The following is a 22,746-nucleotide window of genomic DNA, read 5'->3' as shown; positions in this document are numbered from 1 at the left end:
TACAGGCTATGGACACTGTGCCGCCCCAGTATTTGCCAATGGAGACCCTGGGCTCGGGGGGGCGGGGGGGGGGCATTACCCCACTACAGGGTGAGACTGGCGGCCACTTCCTTTGGGCCTGCGGGGATTGTGGTTAAAGCATCACACAGACAGGAGACACACCACATTTTGTTTACACTCATTATTGTCCCTGCTCTGTTTGTCCCCCCATTGTAAGTCATTTTTATCGTATCCATTCTGTCCTCTGAGTTGCCCTGTGCAAGGTAGACAAGCTCCTTCCAAACACAGAATTAGTTTGTCGCACACAACCAATTGGACATGTGATGCAGTTCGGAACAGAGTAAAACGGAAAGGAACACGGTAAAAAAAACATACAATGTACGTGCCAATAGCACAAGACCATAAAGTTCATAATGAAGTGGGCAGATGGGATAAATAAGGGAAACATGACTAATTCATTAACAAACTGAAGATCTGTGTACATTTATCTCACACTACTCTCCAGAGCAACTTACAATTATTTACCCATTTAAACAGCTGGTTAGTTTTTGTTTTTTATTATTTTTTAAACTGGACTAGTTTTAGGGTAAGGGGGGTGCGGTGTTGCAGCGAGTTTGGTCGGGGCCTGCTCTTTGGTGGGTCTGGGGTTCGAGTCCTGCTTGGGGTGCCTTGCGGTAGACTGGTGTCCTGGGTGTGTCCCCTCCCCCTCCAGTCTTGCGCCCTGTGTTGCCGAGTTAGTCTCCGGCTCACCGCAACCCTGCTCAGGGCAAGCGGTTTCAGACTGTGTGTGTGTGTGGTTTTAGGGCAAGTACCTTACTCAAGATTACCACAACTGGGACTCAATCCTGCAACCTGTGGGTTCAAAGGCAGCTGCTTTTCCCACTACACTATCAGCTTCTATCCTTTCTATATATTTTATCAAGACATACAGGTAAGAAGATTAAAACAGAAGGACTTCGAGGCAGATGAATTTGGAGGTTAAGGGAGAACCACCCCCACGTCACACCATGACTCCATACATATACCAGAAGGCAGGTCAAAAGTCAAAGTGATTCCTTACATTGACAGCAGTATATCAAACTGCAGTCAAACACTGCGCCTGCCAGGGGTCCTGAATGGAACTGATTCTAGTTGTGAAGACAGAACAGTCCCACTAATCCACACACACTCAGCATCTGGGAGAAGAACATCCCTGCAAATGTTTTGTTCATGCTGGTTGGACATTGACACAGGGATAGCGTGGGACGAAGGAACAGGAGCCCCGTCTCCCTGCTCAAACCACTACACCACCTACTGGTAGGATGACAAATACGAGCATCTATATAAGAGGTCCTTACACGCTGGGTGGGCAGTGAGGACACGCTGGATTCGCCCCCAAGGACAAGATACTCATGGACATGCTCCTTAGAAAACCAGCCATGTCTCCAGAAGGTCATTTTGTGTCCTTTAAGGGGACGTTGCTGGAGTGAATGTGCTGACCTGAATTATGCACCCTGGGAAATTGCCCCAGGCGGTCTGGACCACAGGGATGATGCGTCACATGGAGCAGTTCTGCCGAAACACACGTATGCTGTCCACATGTTCAGCTGTTGGGTTACTGCCCTCGGTACCACGGCAACACAGCTGCGCATGGTACACGTGCCTGAGCCCCTGGTGCCCAGGAGAACACATTAAGGAGGCCTGAAACTCTGACTCCGCCACGACACAAGGGCTTTTAACAGCGTCCGGCAGAGCAAGCCGAGCGCCTAATGGGCTCTCTGATTCATCTTCCACCGAGATGGTCATCGTTTGCTTACGATCGGCCCATAATGGCCCAAAGGCTCCCAGAGGTGCTGAGCTGGTGAGGGGGAGGGGTCTCAGGGGGCAGGGCTTAGCTGCGAAGGAAGGCCAAACCAGGACATTGAGGGAAAGTGTCATGGAAATGAACACCGTGAGGATTCAAGGACACCTTCTCATCCTCAAAGGTTTACCACTATTGGCTATTTGTCATGAGGGGGTTAATCAGCCCTATGAGAGGAGAAGAGGCGAGCGGTGACACTGGGTTCCCTGTTGGAGGCACTCCATCCTGGGCCAGACAGGCCAACACCCCTGGGACACCACCCGCAGGGACGAGACCCAGTACTGGTGAGAGAGTGTGGTCAGCTCTGAGGCTCCTACTGTGTCTGTCTGCTTTTACGCTGCAGTTTTACACTCTGGTGTCTTCACCACAAAGGGATCTGGTCACCTTCTGTTCAACTGGGCATAGAAACTGCACAGCGATCACCTGCAGCCAGCCTTGCAATCCAAGGCACTGGGTTCTAATCCCACATCTTGCTGTAGTACCCTTGACCAAGGCACCCTGAACTGACAGAGTAAAAATTACCCTGCTGCGTGAAACAGGTAAATGTCAGGTAAAAAATAACGAGCTCTCTGATTTGCTGGGCCACAGTATGCCACCCCCCAGCTGAAACAAATGAGCAGAAGTTTTTATCATGAATATGTAATGATTTCACGTATTTGCAAAGACAGGAACATGAGACACAAGTGTCCTGGCGGTGGTTCTGCTGTCCCTCAGCAGGTGCCACCCCTCTATCACCACATTCCTTCTCCTCTCGCATCTTCTCCTGCTTCCCAAGAGCTCGGGGACGAGGGGGTGGCAGCGGCCGGAAATAGCTCTCGCCAAGAAAAGACGAATTGTCTCGGCGCACGGCAGTTAATTAAAGATTAAAAAGCCTCTGGAGGAGTGTGCCTCGCTCACTCGCTCGCCCGCTCGCTCACTTCATTACAATTACATAACGCTGGTTAAAAGTGAAAGCCTGCTGAAAAAGTAATGCCGTCCAACTGCAGCTCTGCACTGAAATTATTCTGGCATCACCCAGAAGTATGAATATGGTAAAGCAGAGTACAAAGAGAGCAACAGCTGAGGCTCGGCACTAAGGGCTCTAAGTAAGAGCAGATGGAGTGTTTGAGTTACGGAGCAACGAAAAGCAGAAGGGGGGCTGCACCGCTGGCGACTCCTATTGTTCTTTCGGCACTCGGCACACAGATGAGGCCTGAGGGGCCGAGTACCCTTGGCTTCAGGCGGCGAGGGTTCGAGGCTGGTGGTCCTAACATGCGGTTCCTCCAAGAGTCCACTTGACAGACAAGGGTCCATGGGACGGGGGCCCTATCCATTGACCATCTCTCGCTGGTCTGATTCGGCTGAGCTCTCAATATTTGCCCACGGCTGGAACATTTCTTCGGGGACAGGAGACGAGTGCGCAGCAACCCCTGAACAACTTGATCTGCAACAGAGTTTCATTGTCCTCCTCATTCCTCAATCTTCCATGGAAACCACACAACCCAAATTCTGTTTTCGATCAAAGTTATGGCTCATGAACATAGGTTCATTACTGATGAATATTTCATTGCTGTGGTCCACACCAAAAGTTCTCTCTGCAATCACATGGTTCACTCGAGTGTCTGATGCTCTTTCACTACAAAAATTAACATTTCATCGACACGATAATTCAGGATTCCTTAGACAGTGGAGTGAAATACGGCGCAGCGTCGACGTTTCCCTGCTGCTCTGTTCACCTGCACGAATTTGCCACCCGTTTCTGTTGTCAATTAAAAGAAATATGCGTCGAAGAAGAAAAGACCAGTGCTCACGTGAGGTGTTTGAAAAACACGAAGCACATGGTCATTCATGGGAACTCAGGCTGGATTTCCTGACCACTGCTTCCAACACACACACACCATCTCAGGACATCTCAGCTCTTCCATAAATAAAAGGGAAATCTGGGAAGAGAGGATTCAGCTCCTTAGAATTCCCAGGTTGCCCTGGTGGGGCTTCATTTGTCCAACCAGAGCTCCCTGGCGGCTCCACTGACCATCAGCAATAAACTGTTCTCTGCCTCCATTAGCAACTGGAAACTGTGACTCAGTGGGGTCAAGACCCACTGTGGCTTAGAACCCACATGATTTCTGTGCTGTTGGTGCCTACCATCCCAACCGCAGGGATGGCTGATGTGCAGCGTGTGGCACTGTGGCATGCTGCAGGAATCATGGGAAGGCCTTCGGCTTTGGGAAATGGTGTTCTTCATGGTTCCCGAGGAGGATCGTTTCTGTGGGAGAAACGAGACCCTCCTGTCACATCCCTGTGAGAATGACGGTCTGATAGTAATGCTCTCCCCAAGCAAAGCGGTCAAGCTTTGTCGTGGGAGGAAACGTGGTGAAATATCCCCTCTAAGGCCCATATAGTTGAAGACATTTTATAATATAGCTCCTGAAGAAATACAAAGCCCAAGACGTCATCTTCTGCATCTACGATAGCAAAGGACGTGTGCTGACATGGTCCTGGTCTCGGCCAGGGCTCCAGAATTCCCCATGGGTGATGGAGCAATGTGCTCCGACATGCTTTGCTGCTGTTGTCATTGACAGTGTGGGTCTTCTTGGTTATGGCACTTGGTGGGTTGCACCTGACCATCTCCTAGCACTCTGCTTCCTTTGCACTCCTCGTATCCCCTTGTGGCCCTGGGCTTCTACCGCCTCCATCTGTCTGCGGTCATGGTTGCTCCAAGCCTCGTGTGCCTTGGTACTGAGCCCTCTGGGTGGCTCCACTGGGCCTCATAGTCTTGGTGCTGGGAGATGTCAGTCTGCCGACAAGCTGCTCTCAGCAGGTCTGCAAAGCCCCTGGAAGTACGGTGTGTCCCCAGCTGGCCTTGCTGCTACCCACAGCAGCTCCTGCAGGACGTTCTCACACATCTGAGCTTCGCCAGAGAGACTTGTGAAGCTCCTGTTAATGACACTTTGGTCACAACACTCTTCACAGCATGGATGGAGAGAGAGCACTATTGCTAACTGAAAAAACATCTAGTCCTCAGATACTAAGGAATGAAACTGAAACAAATAAAAACTTTATGGGCTGCCAGTGGAACCAGAAAGCAAACGCCAAAGATATTGTAAAAAGTAACAACTCAGGGAAAACTCACACAGGTATCTGTTCCACGCGTGCCCACTAACAGACAATCCAGAGGAATGTTCCACCAAGTTGGACTTCTCGCTTCTCACTCCTGATCTCCCTTATAAACCTCTTTAATTGGGCTTTGTTGGCCGCACCTGGTGCTCATTTCCTTATAAGACAGTGGGCATCGGTCTGGGGGTAGGGGTTCGGCCAGGGCGCCTGGTGTCCCAGTCTCTCCAACTGTATTTCAGCACCACACTGGAGTGAAGAATTTACATTGGTCTCAGAGTTCCATCATCCTGCTTGATTATTCCAATTACCCTGTTTACACCATTTACAGGGATCACACTCCACACATGACGCCTCCAACGTGTGGAGAACGTACCGCACGTTCACCGCTGCTGTGGAGAAGCTGAAACAGCTGCAGTTTTAATTTATCAGCAATGGACAGAGTGACTAGAAGATGGAGAATCTCCATTTTTAGCACCAAATCATGTTTCCATAACGACTTTTCTGACTCTGACTGGAGCTATTTCAGTGTCGGCCTGATGGGCGATGTGTCACTGTGTCACAACGACATCCCCATTCGTCCTTACAGCTGCTGCTCTGCACTGCTCAGATGGCTGGTATTTTACCCTGGTGATTCACCAGGGTTACAGTACTACATCACCCTTGAAGATCTTGTTGAGTATTTCTCAGGTTAAGAACTGTTTACTGTAACCCTCAGCCTAGAGGAGTTCAGTTTTCTGTGTGTTGATATTACTAGCCATTATTTGTCTGAAGCTCCTCCAAAGCTAATTACAGTAGTAAGTATGCTCCATAGTGTGTGAGTGACAGGGAGAGTGTGTTCCACTGATCTATGGATGAGTGACCCATTGTAAGTAGTGTATCTAGCAGCGTAAGTCACCACGGTGAATAAGGTGTGTGGGCTCATAACACTACATAGAGTTCATTGGAAGTCACTTTGGAGAAAAGCATCTGCTAAATAAATAAATGTAACGGTGATTTACCCATTTATACAGCTGGGTAAATTTTACTCTGTAACTTCAGGGTAAGTACCTTGATCATGTCTGAGCCTTCTGTTTATAAAAATAGTTCTCATCACTGCGCTACCTACTTTAGTGAGTGAAAAAGATAACTTTTAACCAGAAGGATGAAGGTTTCAAGACGTTTGAGCCACGGGTCCAAACTGCTGCTCACGTGTGACAGTGTGACAAGAAATGTGATAACTGAAATGTGTTTTGCTTGTCCTCAAGCTGCCTGCTGAGTGTTTCCTCACCACAGGCACCATGGCCTTCCCCGGGAGACACTGGGGGTCGGAACCGGGAGCTGTGGGCAGGTGGAGCCTCATGTCCCTCTGCTGTCAGAGGAGGATGGGGACCTTCAAGAGGAGTTAGTAAATAAGAGCACAGATACTGGCAGAAGCCCAGCAGGAGATACGGCCGACAGCACCCAGCACTCCCTCTATTAATAATTCATCATTGCTCCCCATGGCGGGAGCCGTTTTCCCGCAGAGGAACTCGTGATGGACACGGTTCAGGGCCTCGCAGTGGAGACGCCTCCATAGCTCCGCAAATAGACTCGCTCCCGTCTCCTTCCGTGCTGCTACCTCCTCCACTGGGGATTCCTGCAGGAGCTTTTAATAGGCTGTAAACAGCAGTTAAAGTCGAGGATCGCCTGGGGGGACGGGTTGCGCCTCCGCAGCAACGGTTCGAGGCAGGAGAGGACAGCGCTGCCTGTGTCTCACAAGCAGAAAGAGTCAAACGGAAGCCAGAACATCTCACTTTCTGAACCTGGATCGGTTTCTGCCAGAGGACAAACACTGTGGTGCTGCCTTTTCTCGGGGGGAGGTGTGTCAAAAAGCAAGCCTATGCTGGAGGATACCCCCCTCACCTGCAGCAATTATTAACAAAAATACATAGGAAACAAAGAGGCAGCAGCATAAATAAATCAACAAAAGGGCCACATCCAAAGCAAGGATTCTTGTACCCCGTAGAGCACATGAAACCGCCTCTGCTGGGGGTCGCATCTGCTGAAAGCACCATTACAGCCAGGTAGGGTGATGCCCCGCCCCCACGGCACTCAGATGAAAGGAGGATCTGGGGAGAAAACAGTGCACCATCAGCAGGACTTCAAGGGACCAAACCGAGAGCACAGGGGGATCAGAGTGAGACAAGCAGGGCCACAGGGCAATGTGCCCAGGACAAGTCTCCCCCAGGAATACATGAAAACAACTTTAAGTCCCAAGAGAGACAAACTGCCCTGTCTCACAGGGGTTCAAGAACATATCTAAGCATACTTTCAGAAACATGTCACTTACTCCCCGTCATTTACATCCACACCCTGCTGCGCCATCTCACATCCCGAACTGAAGAACGACCAATGGGGGGTGTTACTGAGAGCCGTCTCCATGGGACTACTTGTCTCCAGGCCTGTCCACACCTCGTGTGGTGTGAGCTCACACCCACAGAATCCAACCAGACAACCCATAACCAAAACAGACACAAAACAGCCAAACAAAAGCAGCAGGAAAAGGGGTGGAACTATCCCCGGGGGCACGCCTGCTCACTAGCAGCCCTCCTTCCAGGCTACACCACCCACCTGCTCATGCCGCCGACACTGATTTACCCACTGGGTTACTGATTTATACAGCAGGGTAATTTTTACAGTATCAGTTCAGAGAAAGTATACCTTGATTAAGAGTACTATAATAGGAGCCAGGACTTGAATTTGACTGCAAGACAAGATCTCTATCAACCGGCAGTTCCTTCACAATCCGGGGAGCTGTACAGATGGATGGACCAGTGAGAAGTTGATGTTGAAACAGCGCAGTGATGCTCTGTGTAAACCTAATGCGGAGTTTGTTAACTTTATTCTGATTAAAGTTTATTGGAAAAAACCGTGTTTAGCAGTGACACACAGATGGAACAGGTGTGTGAGACGACATTCTCAAGATTCAAGTAGGACACAAGTTGTGAGCAGAAACATGGCACCTGTTGATCATGGAGCGCAGCTGCAGCCTTTAAGGTCCACCACTGGTGGAGTGTGAACTTCCTTACCTGTGAGCCGCAATCTAAGCCGCAGACCAGGGGGGTCAACACCTTAGCGCCCATCCTCTGAATGCGCCCTGGGAACGGCACACATCATACATAACACCCCAGGCTTGAAGTGGCATCCTCTGCTGAGAGAACGCATTCATCAGGACACCAGCGGGGTTCAGACTCACATCGTTTGTTCGAGAGCTAAATAGAGCTCATGGTTCCCATGAATTCTGTCAGCCACAATGCATTGCCCCCCACCCCCGCCCACCGTCCCCTCCTCCCATAAAATATGCAGGACACAGTAGACAGAGCGTGTGATCGACTATGTGGTATTTATACATGGGCAGTGTGCCGATGGACGGCACCAGGGACATGACCTGCTGAGATCTGGTGCTCTGAAGATGCCATTTGCTTCCCCGTTGGACAGGAAAACAGCCCCCAGGGGGGAGAGCAGCTGTCACCAGCTGACAGATGGGGGGCAGAAGGAAAGCCCCGGTTTGGGGGAGTGGGGAGGCAATTACAGGACACAGTGTGTGTGGGAGCGCTGCTCCGGTGCACATACACACAACAGGAGAGACCGTACGCATATTAATAAGCATCCCCTGGGGAAGAAGTGCGGCAGCTGTTTCATTACCTGTCGGCAACAGCTGTCCTAAAAATTGGGGTAAAAACTGGATGTTTCTGCCACAGGCCAGCTACAGGTAAGTTGGCAAGCCACAAAGACCCCAAGACCTTCACCACACAGCAGAAAGGCATGAAAATGGAACTTTTACCCCTTAGTGACCACTAGGCAGCTGGATGGGCAACGCAACTGTCATTCAGCACCTTTCTTCAAAATGTAGAAACACACCTCTTTACTTTGATTAAGTCTAAATCTGCTAGCCAACAAAGCGATCGAGCAGATAGCTGGCTTCTTTCGGGCAGCGGAGCTCATCTGTGGAGTCACATGGGCTAACGTGGGTTCGCTGGCCACACAGTGAGCCTGTTGGCGGGTCCTCGGTCACACGGCGTGACCAGGCTGCACCTCGACACACAACTGTTCGAAAGAATGAAAATTATGAGCCATTAAGTGGTTTCAACCACAAGAAAACAACACTTGGCCAGTCGGGTTTATTGTCTGTTTAATGTCCTTTTCAACACCATTTACTCTTATTGATCAGATTAATTTGTTGTGATGAGGAGACGAGAGCTGAGTTTTCTGCCTTCCATTTAGTTCATTTAGTTATGAGTGTGGCCTGCAGAATAACACAGGAAAACAAAGAGAACAAACAGAGCAAATGGAGGGAAACAAACAGAGAGAGGCAGAGAAGAGTTAAATAGAGGAGAAGAGAGGGAAACAGACGCGAGCTGAGGGAAAGAGAGGGAAATAGGGGAAACAGAAGGGAAGAGAGGGAAATATATGGGAAGATAGAGGGGAAGAGAAGGAAATAGGGGAAAAAAGAGGGGAAGAGAGGGAGAGAGATGGGAACAGGGGGAAATAGATAGGAACAGAGGGGAAGAGAAGGGAAGAGAGGGAAATATATGGGAAGATAGAGGGGAAGAGAAGGAAATAGGGGAAAAAAGAGGGGAAGAGAGGGAGAGAGATGGGAACAGGGGGAAATAGATGGGAACAGAGGGGAAGAGAAGGAAACAGATGCGAGCTGAGGGAAAGAGAGGGAAATAGGAGAAACAGATGGGAACATAGAGAAATAGATGGGAACGGAGGGGTAGAGAGGGAAATAGGGGAAACAGAAGGGAAGAGAGGGAAATATATGGGAAGATAGAGGGGAAGAGAAGGAAATAGGGGGAAAAAGAGGGGAAGAGAGGGAAATTGATGGGAAAAAGGGAAACGGGGGATACAGAGGGAAAGAGAGGGATGTAGAGAGAAGAGAGGGGCAAAGAGAGCGGAAGGCAGCGCTGTCACTCATTCCAGAGGCGGCCCTCTATAAGAGGAGGGCAGGGCGCTGACGGAGGAAGGCGGACGTGGAAAAGAAGGAAAGACTTCACTGCTCTGCTTTCACCGCAGAAGAAGAGCAGAAGTTTGACAACAGCTACTGTTTTATTGATGACTAAGTAAACAGTGGCGAGAGGCGGAAGTTCCTCTACAAACGTACCGCATAATTAATGAGGCGGCATCATGAATCATGGTAATCCGCCTTAATTTAGTGTGTTTCTGCCAACACGAAAAGGACATCAGCTATATTTGGAAACATTTAATTTGACGAACGAAGTGAAGTTTCGCGTTGGAAAAGAAATCCAAGGAGTTCCCTGTCACTGTTTACTGTACTGTACCTCTGACAACCACCCGCGTAAAAAGTTGCCATCGACGACACCACGAACCCGGGTCCGGGACCGCGCGGAGGCTGTCGAACCCAGGGCTCACACAGCAGGGATGCTGTGCGCATGAGCTGCGCGCGACTCCCCAGCGCGTCTGGCTGAAGGACCGCAGTGGCACCGCGCGCACTAGCTCAACCGGCACAGGCGCGTCCCCGTGGCAACGCACGCCCCGCGTGACAGGTGGAATGAACCGCGCCCCTTCAGCACGCCGGACAGCGCCGTCCTGGGGCTGACGGGGACCCCGCGGCGAGGACTCGACCATGCGCTGCTGACGCCCGAATCCCGAGCGATGGACCCGGCGGAGAGCCTCCTGGCTCTGGTCGTGGCCGCGCTCGCGCTCCTGGCGCTGCTCTCGAACGCGCTCGTGCTGCTGTGTCTCACGTGCAGCGCCGAGATCCGCAGACAGGTGCCGGGCGTGTTCACGGCCAACCTGTCCGTGTGCAACGTGCTCGTGGCGGCGCTCAGCATGCCCGCCACGCTGCTGGGCATGGTGACGGAGCGAAAGCCCGTAGGCGACCGCCTGTGCCACGCGCTCGGCTTTCTCGACACGTTCCTGAGCGCGAACGCTATGCTGAGCGTGGCCGCGCTGAGCCTGGACCGCTGGGTGGCCGTGGTCTTCCCACTCAGCTACTCGAGCAAAATGCGCCACCGGGACGCCGTGCTCATGGTGGCGTGCGCGTGGCTCCACGCGCTCGCCTTCTCCGCCGTGCCGCCGCTGCTCTCGTGGGCCGACTACCACCACGCGTACGCCTCGTGCACGCTGCGCCTGAGCGCGGAGGGCGCGCGCGCCGCCTTCGCCGCCTTCACCGTGGCCTTCCACGCGTGCACCTTCGCGCTCGCGCTGCTCACGCTGTGCTTCGCGTACCTGAAGGTGCTCCAGGTGGCCCGCTTCCACTGCAGGAGGATCGACGTGATCACCATGCAGACGCTCTTCCTGCTCGTGGACATCCACCCCAGGTAGCCGGCGCGGGAAGTGCATGGGAATTATTATTTATTGTTGTTGTTGTTACTTCATCTGATACTTGTCTCTAAAGCGGCTTGCAGTGTCAGGTTTGCTGCCACGAGTGACACTTAATTATTAATTATAAACTGTATTTTATATGACACTTTTCTCGAAGTGGATTTAAAATGGTAACGATTGTACACTTAGCCACTTACACTGATTTACCCATTTATACAGGAGCAGGGTAATTTTTTTTTTTATTGGATCAGTTTGGGTAAGTACCATGATCACGGATACCACAGCGCTGCAGGAGCGGGGATTCAAACTCAGAACCTTCAGACTGTTAAACCCACACACCGACATCTACGCTGAATGCCATCAAGTGCATTTGACGCAGTTTATTCCTCGCTGCCTGTGATTATTTTAAAGCTGTGCGAGTTTCACCTCCCTAATTGCACGCTATACCAGTCAGTCGGTCGGTGACGCGCACTGACCGCGGCGCATGCGAATGTGAGCGCGTGTCCGCGCGCCTCGCGGTGCTGAAGCTGTTCTGTGTCGCGCGCACCGTCCAGCGTGAAGCAGCGGTGTCTGGTCGAGCAGAAGAAGAGGAAGCAGCGCGCCACCAAGAAGATCAGCATCTTCATCGGCTCCTTCGTCCTCTGCTTCGGCCCGTACGTGATGACCAGGTGAGCGCGCGCTCAGCGCTCAGTGCTACGCACTACTTGGGAGGAGTGTCTCCGACTGCAGGGGAAAAAAACACTTAAATTCGACCAGTGCTTGTGGGCGAATTAATTCTGTTAAAATGTGTCTGGAGTGTAATGTTTTCAGCGAGCGCACCACACCGCGGTGTCTAAGCACTTTGACTTTCTGTTAAAATATGTGGTCGCGAGGAATAAAAGTGGGTGTGCGACGAGCTTCTGTTCTGAGCCGCACACCCACAGATGGCGAACCTTTACACCAAAATGTACCTGAACAAAAAACCATTCCATCTATTTATTAATTTAATCCTCCAAAGCACCTTCCACTCATTTACCCATTGATACAGCAGAGTAACTTTTGCTGTATCGATTCAGGGTAAGTACATCTGTCAGGGGTGCTACAGCAGGAGGGGATTCAATTGTTAAACTTCAAGCACAAGTTTCCAGCTCTAACCACTACGCCCCCTGCTGCCAACAGCTTAATGTGGAAATATTACAGGTATGTGTGGATTATTATGGGTAAATCCAGGGGGCTGCACCACTGCTCACGGTTACCCTTCTTCTACCCACCCCACCCAACCCCAGGTTAGTGGAGCTGCTGCCCTTTGTGGAAGTCAGCCGGCACTGGGGCATTGTGACCAAGTGCCTGACGTACAGCAAGGCTGCCTCAGACCCCTTTGCCTACTCACTGTTGCGGCAGCAGTACAAGAAGGTACTGGTCCAGCTCGTCAACCGACTGCTGAAGCGGGACCTGTACCCCTCGTCCGGCCACAGCACCTCCGTGGACACGGAGAACGACTCCTGCTTGCAGAGGATCAACTAGGAGAATGGCATGGCACACAGAGCCCCAGCATGCGGCCGGACAGGATGCTGTGGATATGGACCAATCCACAGAGAGCAGCAGGAGATCGGTATGGACAAGCCTGGATGCGATGGACAGACACGTGGCCCTCAAGAGCAGCGAAGGCAACCGGAGAGCCGGCAGAACTGCGGTGACTCGCAGACATGCCAAACAGCAGCTGACCTGAGGGGATTCGCCATGGAGCTCCATGGCAACATCTGAAGAAGAAGGACAGGGACCTCATCTGTTGTGGTGATTCACCATGAGTCCAGCACTAACCCAGGATGGGATGAGTCCCTGCAGCTCAGAGTGACAGTGGCCACTGAGCACTACTATGTCAGCGCGCTGGAAGGTGTGGCGCTGAAGGTAGACCTCTGCTTGGACACTAGACACGTTGGCGCTACAGCAAAAGGAGAAGGTGTGATCGGTGACTGTTTGAGGTGGACACTTAGGGGATGCCTCCCGTCCAGCATGAGAACATTCTCGTCACCTTCCTCACCAGGCGTCACCCTGCAGCTCATCACCCACATAGTTCAGCCACTGGACCCCAGAGCACTTTACCATTGATCTGCAGCTAGTTGTCTCAGTAAAAGCCAAAGGCGAGTACAATTTTTATTATGATTACAATTATTATTATTGCTATTATCTCAGAGCATACCGTATGTTGTAAACTGAATGTATTGCCACATCTCAGACATATTTGTACTTCTATTTTGTTTGGCAGAAATGGTTTATAAAATATTTATATTAAACTTTTAGAGAACTTACTTTGCACCGCATTTAAAAACATATTTGTTAAAATGATTATTTTATTAGCCAGAGACTAAATTTGAGTGGAGAATGTCACGCAGTTCAAGTGCTTTACAGAAATGTGTTTGTCCCAGAGTTTAGTAATAAATAACTGTTAGATTTTCAATGTTCCAGTGGGAAAAATAACAGCTTCATGGGCCAATGTTCATATGTTTCTGTTTCCACTTGGAGGAGACAGTTCAGGAGTGAACAAGAGTGTCTGTCCTACTGCAGACTGCCTGCTGTATCTACTTTTGTGAACGTAGTGCAATAAAGTTGATGGAGACTCTGCGTGTGTGTTTGTGTGCGTGTTCACTACACTGGGTGTGGGCTCATGCTGACCACCAAACATCTGAGTCAGGCCGTCTCCAGAGGGTCACTGCTCATTAGAGGTTTACACCTGCTGAGCGCCCCCTATAGGCAGGGTGGGATGCAGGAGAGAGAGAGGTCAGTGAGGTCAAGCATCCTGGAGACTGTGCAGCAGGAGACACAAAGGCTGCGGCTCTGAGTCACACAGCGGATCCATTCGTCCTCTCCTTACGGTGACATTTGAGCAGAGAGGACTTTAAAGGGAATAACGGCAGGAGACCGCAGAGCAGAGGGGATGAAGCGAAGGGATGCTCACCTGGAGGGTCACACACAGGCCTGAAGGTCAAAGGGCCAAACCAACACATCGGGATCCTGAGCTCATTCATTGCTGCAGCTGATTTGGTGCTCTCCAAAGATGAAACACCATACGGTAGAGAAGAAAGCGGTGTTGTAAGACTCTTTGGACATGGGCATCAGCTAAAAAAAAAACACTACTGATAATAATAATGATAATAATAATAATAATAATAATAATTCCCAATGCCTCCTACGCAATAAAAACGCATTTATCTCAGTGTTATTTGAAAACCTGCAGGAAAAATTAAGTAAGCCAGCTCTTGGATCCCCTGTGTGATGAAAGAGTGCGTAAGAGCGCGCACAGAACAGTGTGTGTATTGTGTACAGTGTGTGTTTAAACTTAAAGTGCAGAGCAGGCGGCCCCAGTGAGCACTCGGGCTCTCCCGCTGAACACGCAGCTCTGTGGCACCTCGTCACCGGCTGCAAGACGGGGAGTAAAGCGGAGTAAAGCGGAGTAAAGCGGAGTTGGGGGGCGGCTGCGCTGTCGGGCGGAAGCTGCGTGTGAGCGCAGGGGGTCCCCGAGGACACCCAGAGCAGAGGTCGGTCCTGTCCCAGCATCCAGGCGTGCGCGTGACGAAGATGACGAAGATGATGAAGACGACGAAGACGAGCTCGGTGCTGCTCGCGCTGTCCGCCCTCGCGGCGCTCGCGCGCTCGGACCCCCCGAGGTGCGAACCTGGAGATGAACTTCTAGGTAAAAACTCAGTCGGACCGTGTGTTACCGCACGTGCAGGACGGGCCTTTTACAGCCGTGTACTAGCACTGGTACACTACTTTACCACAGTGATACTCGGTCGGTGGGAACCCGCCGCTTCCCCGATCGCACTCGGTGTGTTTCGGTGGACGGTGGGGGTGGGTCCGACGATGAACACTTATTATTTCTGGGGGACAAAACGCGTTTTTACGCACCGAGTGTATTCGTCTCCACTTAATTCACCCGATAATTCACAGATTCGCGTTGCTTTTACATAAACTCCTGTCTCACATAACATTGCGGCATCCGGCTTGGAAAATGTGTGTGTTTCGCATCAACAAATGCCCGACTACTAATCACTCGCTTCTGTGTGTTTTATGTAGTGGCAGAGCAGCACAACTGTGCCGGAAAAAAAAGGATTTTTTTCTAGGAGTTATGCTCTCTCTTTTATTTCACTTTACTACCGCATCTTGTTTTCGTTCGAGACTGAAATGTTGTGTGTGTGTTAATGTGTGACACACACTCGCTGTACAGTGACAGCGACTCAGGAAACTCACTACTGCCATCTACTGCTGGACTCGCCGCTTGAACCCCTGTCTGTGCCAGTGACCCCCCCCCCCCCTCCCCTCCCCCGTGTCTCTTGTCTTCCAGGGAGGTGCAGAGCCACAGCAAGAGAGAAACGTACGTCTGCTGTCCTTCTGTCCTCACACAGTTGAGCCTCGGAGGTCGTACCCTTCGCACTGTCACACACACTTTAGTCCCAGCGCTCTCCTCCATGCCACGTTCCGTATGTTTATGGAACTTGTATGTGGTTTAAATATACTTGGCTCGTTACCTTTCATTCTAACTGACCCAGAAAGCTGAGGCTGAACGTTGCAGGAACCTACGCGTGACGCTCCGGAGCACGGCCGAAGAGCCGCAGAACCGTGCCGCTTAGTCGGGCCCTGCTGTTGAACCCTCGAACTGCAGGTTAAGGTGAAAGGCTGCAGTAAGACCTGGAGCTGTGCTGAGAGCAAAGGTGTAACGGTGGAGGCAACAGCGCGTGCAGTTAGGTGCTTCAGAGAGATGCTCCAGAAGTTTCCACAGGGAAAACTGTAATAACTGTAACTTTTGGTAACGCTTGATAAGCAGTGAATGGGTTTGAATCAGAAGTGTCTGGAAAGCGTCGCTGATCCTGAGGAGATCTGGTACTCAAGTATCAGACTGTGTAAAACGTTGAGGTTAGGAAAGGGACTTGAGCCCAGGCAGTTTATCCAGTCCAGTCTGGCACTAGATCTCAGCACAAAGGGTTGTTCCTCGGTCACAGTAACACTGCTTGCTTTGGCTTGATGTCAGGAGACGGCTGGACTGTGACGTTCCAAAGACGGTATGTTGTCCCATGGGGACAGTCAAACGGTTTATTGTACTGTAAAACACGATTTCTAGAAAAAGGCGCAGTGTTTGCGCTGGTGTGTTGTGCTTCTTGTTGAAGCCAAAGTCAGAGAAGGGTTTTGACACTTCCTCCTGCATCTTGGTTGTGCAGCCAAGTGCACAGACATCGTGTTGGGCTACTGCGACGACATGTCCTACAGCAAGACCGTGCTCCCCAACCTGCTGGACCAGCGATCCCGGGAGGAGGTGGAGATGGGCACCGAGTACCTCCTGCTCAGCGTTCTCCACTCCCTGTTGAATGGAGAGTGCAGCCCAGACCTGCGCATGTTGGGCTGCTCCGTGGTGGTGCCGCGTTGCGAACGCGACCGCCCCGTCAAGCCCTGCCGCACCACCTGCGAGGACGTACGCAGGTCCTGTGCCCATGCCTTCGAAGGCATCAGCATGGCCTGGCCCTACTTCCTGGACTGCGACCGCTTCTTTGTCAGCGATGAGGAGGGATGCTACGACCCCCTGGAGGGCTTGAGAGGTATGAGGTCACGTGGACTCAGAGGGGTCTCTAAACGGGCCGCCTCGTTACGGTCTACAGGCAGGGTCTACAGACAAGCGGTCCAGGTGGGATCTCTGCTGGTTGTCTGGTGGACCTCTGCATGAACAGCTTTGGGTAGAGTCTGTGGACGTAACTGTACATAAGGTGATCAGCTGGATATTTATGAGATGTTATGGGTACTAATGAGGATTCCATAGCATCAACTGTGTGAAGATCTTTACATTATACATGGTTTCAAGGTATCTTTGGAACCCTATTAAAAGCTACCAAATGCTACATTAAAAGTGAAACAAGCTAAAGCTGAAGACACATTCCCTTTATGTGAATTGTTTGGACTCAGACAAGGTGTCTATAGAGTCTCACATTTCTGACTCCCAGCAAACGGGCAGATGGTACGTCACCCAAGGCTCACATTGCATTTTACTACGAGTGTGCCAGGGCCAGGAGAGGTACCAACACAATGTGCTCGTAAAGACATTTCAATGTTACCCTCAAAAATAAAACCTGTGATGATGTCACTTCTGCTTGTGCAGCACAGTACTCATCAACAGCCTCTCAGGATGTTATCTGGTTTGGAAGAGTTTTACACAGGATTTAAGCCCCTTTTTGAAATGTTTTCCCAAAAGTGAAACTAAAAGTCGTGCAGATGTTTGGCACCTTTCCTTTGCGGATTAGCAATTCCCACACTATAGGGAGTTTGGTGGTGACTCAGAATTTGGCCTGACGAGAACTCAGTCCCCACAGCCTTTGATTCTTCATTATTTCACTCATGATTGTGCGTAACTGCAACATCGGTCACATTAATAGGAGAGTTCTGTGGATTCAGCACTTCCCAGGATGAAGGGATTGTTAAGAGCTGGTGGCAGCAGCGCTGCAGCCCTTTGTCCTGCTCAGCAGTGATCATTATGGTTTTGCATATCAAAGCAATAATGCTTCTTCTCCCTTCATGTGCCTTGGGACCACTTCCAGCCAGGCAAGAGGTCGCTCTGGCCAGCATTTCCCCTGAAGAGCCCTCCACCATCATTCAGTTCATCTACCACTCCAACGCACAGATGATAAACATGCTGAAGAAGACCGCCGCACAGTGCTCCCACATCTCCCAAACCTACAGCATCGGCAGAAGCTTTGAGGGGAAGGACCTTCTGGTAATCGAGTTTTCAGATAACCCGGGACAGCATGACCTACGTAAGTAACACCCGCCTCAAAGCTGTTAAAAATGAGAGCTGAGCAGAGCTCAGGTACAGCTCAGTTGAGTCCACAGCCAGGGTCCTGAGCCACAAGTGTGTCCTCCTTCCTAGTAATTGGTGGAGAGATGGCTGGAGTCACTGGAGTCATTCTGTCCAGTGGTCCCTGCTGGTCCAAATTAAAACACCTTCAGTCCCGGCCACTCTCTGGCAGGTTCTCTGGGTCACGGCCGCGGAGCCTGTCTGCTTTTAGCCTCACATGTGGTCATCTCTACCCTCAGTGGAGCCCGAGGTGAAGTACGTTGCCAACATGCACGGAAACGAGGTGCTGGGAAGGCAGCTGCTCATCTACTTGGCTCAGTACCTGTGCTCTGAGTACCAGCTGGGCAATGAGCGCATCCAGAGCCTCATCAACAGCACCCGCATCCACATCCTCACCTCCATGAACCCCGACGGCTACGAGCTGGCCGCTGCAGAGGTAGAGGATAGCAATGACCCAGACAGCGAGCAAGTAAATATCCCTTTTCTGATGTTTGCCCTGGATGCTCTCTAACAGCCCCTGGTTCCCATTACCAGACTGTCCTCGCCTGACCCCCCCTGCGGTGTGAAGGGGACTTCAGTGCAGGATCAAAGAGGCCAGGTCCTATTTTACACCACTGAGTGCAGGAGCAAACGGGCCAGGACCCATTTTACACCCTCTAGTGCAAGAGCAAACTGGCCAGTTCCAGATGTTATGTCCAGCCCACCAGTAGTGCTGTCCACACGCTCACGCTCGGCTGGTGTGAAGCTGCCATTGCAGTGCCATGTAGACGAGCAACAGTAAGAATGGAGCTCAGTCCCAGTCCCTGGACACCTGGCAGTGGGAGAGCTTTGACGTAACCCCACTCTGTGTGACATCTCTCTGTCCTGCAGCTGTTTCCAGTGCTAAAGTAGCTGTAGTTCATTGGCTGCTCACCAAGGTCACCACGGGCCAAATTTCATAACGTCGCAAATGACCATAAAATGAGATTTAGTGTGCATAACAAAAATTACTGACTATATCCAACAGGTGTGCATGACAGCACATACTTCTAAAATTTTACTTGTATTTTTCTGAATCTAATAAAAAGAAAAAACAAGTGAAGTTGAGCTTAATTATGCAAAATGTATGGATTTGGTTTTGTTGGATATCTAATTTTGAACAGTTACAAATAAGACAAAACAGGTAGCGTTTTGAAATATACAGCATTTAAAATATGAAATATACAGGAAGCCCCAATTTATGTTTAACTACAGCAAGGAAAATTAATTTCTCAGTTGGAATGAGAGTCTTTACTGCGAGAGGAGTGAAAACCCAAGTGGCCCGTGTCGCCCTTCGTTCCCTCCCCTCAGTGGCACCGCCACAAAGCCGTGTTGATCTGCTCTCGGACGAGTGGCTGCTCCAGGATGCAGTGCAACTTTCGGGCAAAATAAAAGTCAAAAGAAATAATACATGACAAATTACAGCCAAAACTTAATAATAACAATAACAAATAAATAGCAAATAACGATCTAAATGAAGAACTGAACGGGGCAGTGTAGGGGTGTGTGTCACGAAGGAGCATCCTGGAGCACCTCGCTGTGTGTCAGTGTGGGGATGCTGTCCTCGCGCTGCCACAGCTTCCTCATCACCTTCACTCATGTCACCTTTCTGCTCGGCTGCTGCGCACACCCCTCCCCTGCTGTACCGCAACGCCGTCCCTTGGCTCTAGCTCACGGCCCTGTGCTCTTCACCTCGACCAAATGGGATCTGCAGGGTCCCACGTTCAACGGCTGGACCAGCGGTCGCGCCAACGCGCAGAACATTGACCTAAACCGCAACTTCCCAGACCTGACGTCCATCGTCTACAGCCGCCGCAGGAGCAGGCGGTACAGAAGCGACCACATTCCCATTCCGGACTCCTACTGGTTTGGGAAGGTAAGAACTGGTCTGTCGTATGTCTCCATGGTTATCTTAGCTGTTTGGTTCTGCTGAGAGTGATGCCACGGTCTTTGGCTGATCTCCGTACAGGCCGGGTCTGAGCTCCCTTCTTGCCCTCAACTCTGCGGAAGCGCATGGTGTGAGAGCTCTCACCATTTCGTCCCCAGGTGGCCCCCGAGACGTACGCAGTGATGAAATGGATAAGGTCCATTCCCTTTGTGATCTCGGCCAGCCTGCATGGCGGAGAGCTTGTGGTCTCCTATCCGTTCGACCTGTCCAAACATCCACAGGAAGAGAAGATGTTCTCGCCCACCCCGGATGAGCAGGTGACACTGTGTGTGACAGCAGGAAGGAGTGAAGGGCGAATGAAACCTCAGCAAACTCTGGGTTTCAGTGATGTTTAAAAAACGTCACTAAAGATGCTCTGGTGTGATAACGTGGTATGGCACCTGCTGCATTGCTAAGGGCCATGGTAACGGGGTTACAGTATCACACTGGGAGCTCTTTCTATAGTAACAATATGAGCTGGCAGGTTGATTCTGTAAGAATCAGGTGGGGGTGGGGTCCATGGTTACACTGTCCATGGGGGGCACTGGTCCTTTGCAGGTGTTCAAGCTGCTGGCCAGGACCTACGCGGATGCCCACGCCAGCATGGCGGACAATGACACAGACAGGTGTGGCGCCTTCTTCAGCAGCAAAGGGGGCATCATCAACGGAGCCCAGTGGTACAGCTTCCCGGGGGGTGAGCAGCACTGGTCCGTGGGGAAGGGGGTGTTCCTGGGGCATTGGATTCACGTAGAGTGGTCTCCACATGGAATCTGCATGCAAGAAGATCTCCAGCAGGGGGGTCTTCCAGTTGACCATCATGCATCCCACCTTCCCAGGAATGTCGGACTTCAACTATCTGCACACGAACTGCTTTGAGATCACAGTGGAGCTGGGCTGCGACAAGTTCCCCGCCGAAGAGGAGCTCTACATCGAGTGGCAGCGCAACAAGGAGTCACTGCTTAGCTTCATGGAATCGGTGGGTCCGACAGAACCAGAACTGTGTGACTCAGAGCTCCGCGGAGCTGGATGGGGCAGGAGACCCACTGAGCTCCACCTGTGTTCTTCTCCAGGTACACCGCGGTATCAAAGGGATCGTCAAAGACAAGCATGGCAAAGGGATAAAGGGAGCCAGAGTGTCAGTGAGAGGAATATGGCACGACATCACCGCAGGTAACCGCTAGCAACGGCACGTTTGGCGTGTTCTCTTACATACAATGGATGTTGATGCCGTTGTGATGCTGTGCATGGTGTGACAAGAACATTAGGAGAAATGTGTTGCACAAGTTGAGCATCGCCTCACCTAGAGGTTCTGTTTAGGGTCTAATGAAAGGTGTCCTCAGACACGCTTGCCCTTACGCACAGTCGCACACAGCAAAGGGAAGCAGAACTGGTTGTCCTGGAAACAAACAGCTCTATAAGACCAGGTGTTCCTTCTACTTCTTTCCTGCCACACACAGCTGAAGACGGCGATTACTGGCGGCTGCTCGCCCCAGGAATCCACATCGTATCGGCCCACGCGCCCGGGTACCGCCGGCTCACCAAGAAGGTGCGGCTTCCCGCTCGCATGCAGCAGGCTGGGCGCGTCGACTTTGTGCTGGAGGAGGAGCTCCAGGAGCCGGGCATGGAGGACTTTGGCCCCCAGATGATGGACACCTACGAGCGCTTCGACCCCTACAATCAGTTTGAGCGCTACACACTGACCGAGCTGGGCCAGAATGGCGAGGAGAGGCACGAGAAGCCCTGGTGGTGGTCCTACTTCATCCAGGCGGGCAACGCGGCCCCCACCTGGCTCCTGAGGAACGAATAGGCGTTCCCAGAGCACGGGCGTGGCGGTGGTCCTCAGACAGGTGTCTCTGAGTTCGTAGGACACTCCCGAGCGGTGAGACGCTCGTCCACATACAAGCGTCTCCTCAGGTCAGGACACATTTAGACTTTTCTCTGTCCACCTCACAGCATCTCTGCGCCTTCTGCACTGACGACCTGAATGACCCCCTAATCCATGACCCTCTGTAGCCTGACTGTACTGCCTACAACCTGGAAAACATGTTCTTCACCTTCCCCCTGTGGAGGTGTCACCGCCTGTCCATGTTCCTTATTACGCTTTCAGACTGTTTGATGCCTCTCTTCATTACTGCGGTGCTATGGAATGGACAGACCAGGTGGTGCTTTAGGATATGAAAAATTAAATAAAATCTTTTGCCAAAGACACAGTTTTCAAATCACATGTCAATTTAATTTTGTTCATATACGTTATACAAATTGTACAGCATGTCAGTAATGCCATCATTAAATTATAGTTAAGTAAAACTTATTTAAGAACTCGATCACTGACCCAGGGAGTGGACAGGTGTCAACAATGACTTTCTGAGGGAGTGGCCAGGTCCAGGGAGTGACCATGTCGGGTCACCAACACCAAGCAGAGGCAGCACAGCAAATTGACAGAGGGAAAGCAAATGCCCCACTAGGAGTTGGACCAGCAGGAGAGACACGGGGACTGAGAGGCCCTACAGAGAAAGTCCGATTACGGCCGCCAGGGGGCGCCGCTCACCACGTGGGAAATAGACACAAACTTCAAATTTCGGAGAAACTCAGTACAAAGAGACAAAAAATGATCTAAGAGACATAATAGTTTGACAATAGTCATTTTTAAGAATATAAATTTCTATTAAAAATACACATATATTCCAGTGTATATGATATAAATACCATACATGAATAGAGTAAAATTAAAAGCACAACTGGCAG

General features: G+C 51.0%; 2 protein-coding genes across 3 annotated transcripts; both read left to right on the top strand.

Moving 5' to 3' along the window:
* Positions 1-9,975: 9,975 nt before the first annotated feature.
* Positions 9,976-13,746, top strand: LOC108938739 (G-protein coupled receptor 26-like). Its single transcript, XM_029252323.1, has 3 exons — positions 9,976-11,238; positions 11,797-11,910; positions 12,508-13,746. Exons 1-3 carry the CDS (start codon positions 10,571-10,573, stop codon positions 12,743-12,745), a joined length of 1,020 nt encoding a protein of 339 aa, XP_029108156.1. The 5' UTR covers positions 9,976-10,570; the 3' UTR covers positions 12,746-13,746.
* A 919-nt stretch (positions 13,747-14,665) lies between these two features.
* Positions 14,666-22,200, top strand: LOC108938683 (carboxypeptidase Z-like). Of its 2 annotated transcripts, none has more exons than XM_018759512.2 (11): positions 14,666-14,912; positions 15,564-15,593; positions 16,435-16,809; positions 17,800-18,015; positions 18,296-18,492; positions 19,789-19,950; positions 20,121-20,279; positions 20,560-20,695; positions 20,838-20,977; positions 21,072-21,171; positions 21,459-22,200. In XM_018759512.2, the coding sequence occupies exons 1-11, from the start codon at positions 14,798-14,800 to the stop codon at positions 21,806-21,808; spliced, it is 1,980 nt and encodes a 659-aa protein (XP_018615028.1). In that variant the 5' UTR covers positions 14,666-14,797; the 3' UTR covers positions 21,809-22,200. The 2 variants fall into 2 exon arrangements, with proteins under 2 accessions (XP_018615028.1, XP_018615027.1); XM_018759511.2 differs by having other exon boundaries at positions 18,296-18,525.
* The last annotated feature ends 546 nt before the right edge of the window (positions 22,201-22,746 follow it).

This window comes from Scleropages formosus, chromosome 5, assembly GCF_900964775.1.
Source record: "Scleropages formosus chromosome 5, fSclFor1.1, whole genome shotgun sequence".
In the NCBI taxonomy this organism is placed as follows: Eukaryota; Metazoa; Chordata; class Actinopteri; order Osteoglossiformes; family Osteoglossidae; genus Scleropages; species Scleropages formosus.
The sequence above is the reverse complement of the archived record's forward strand: the minus strand, read 5'-3'. Positions and strand labels throughout refer to the sequence as shown.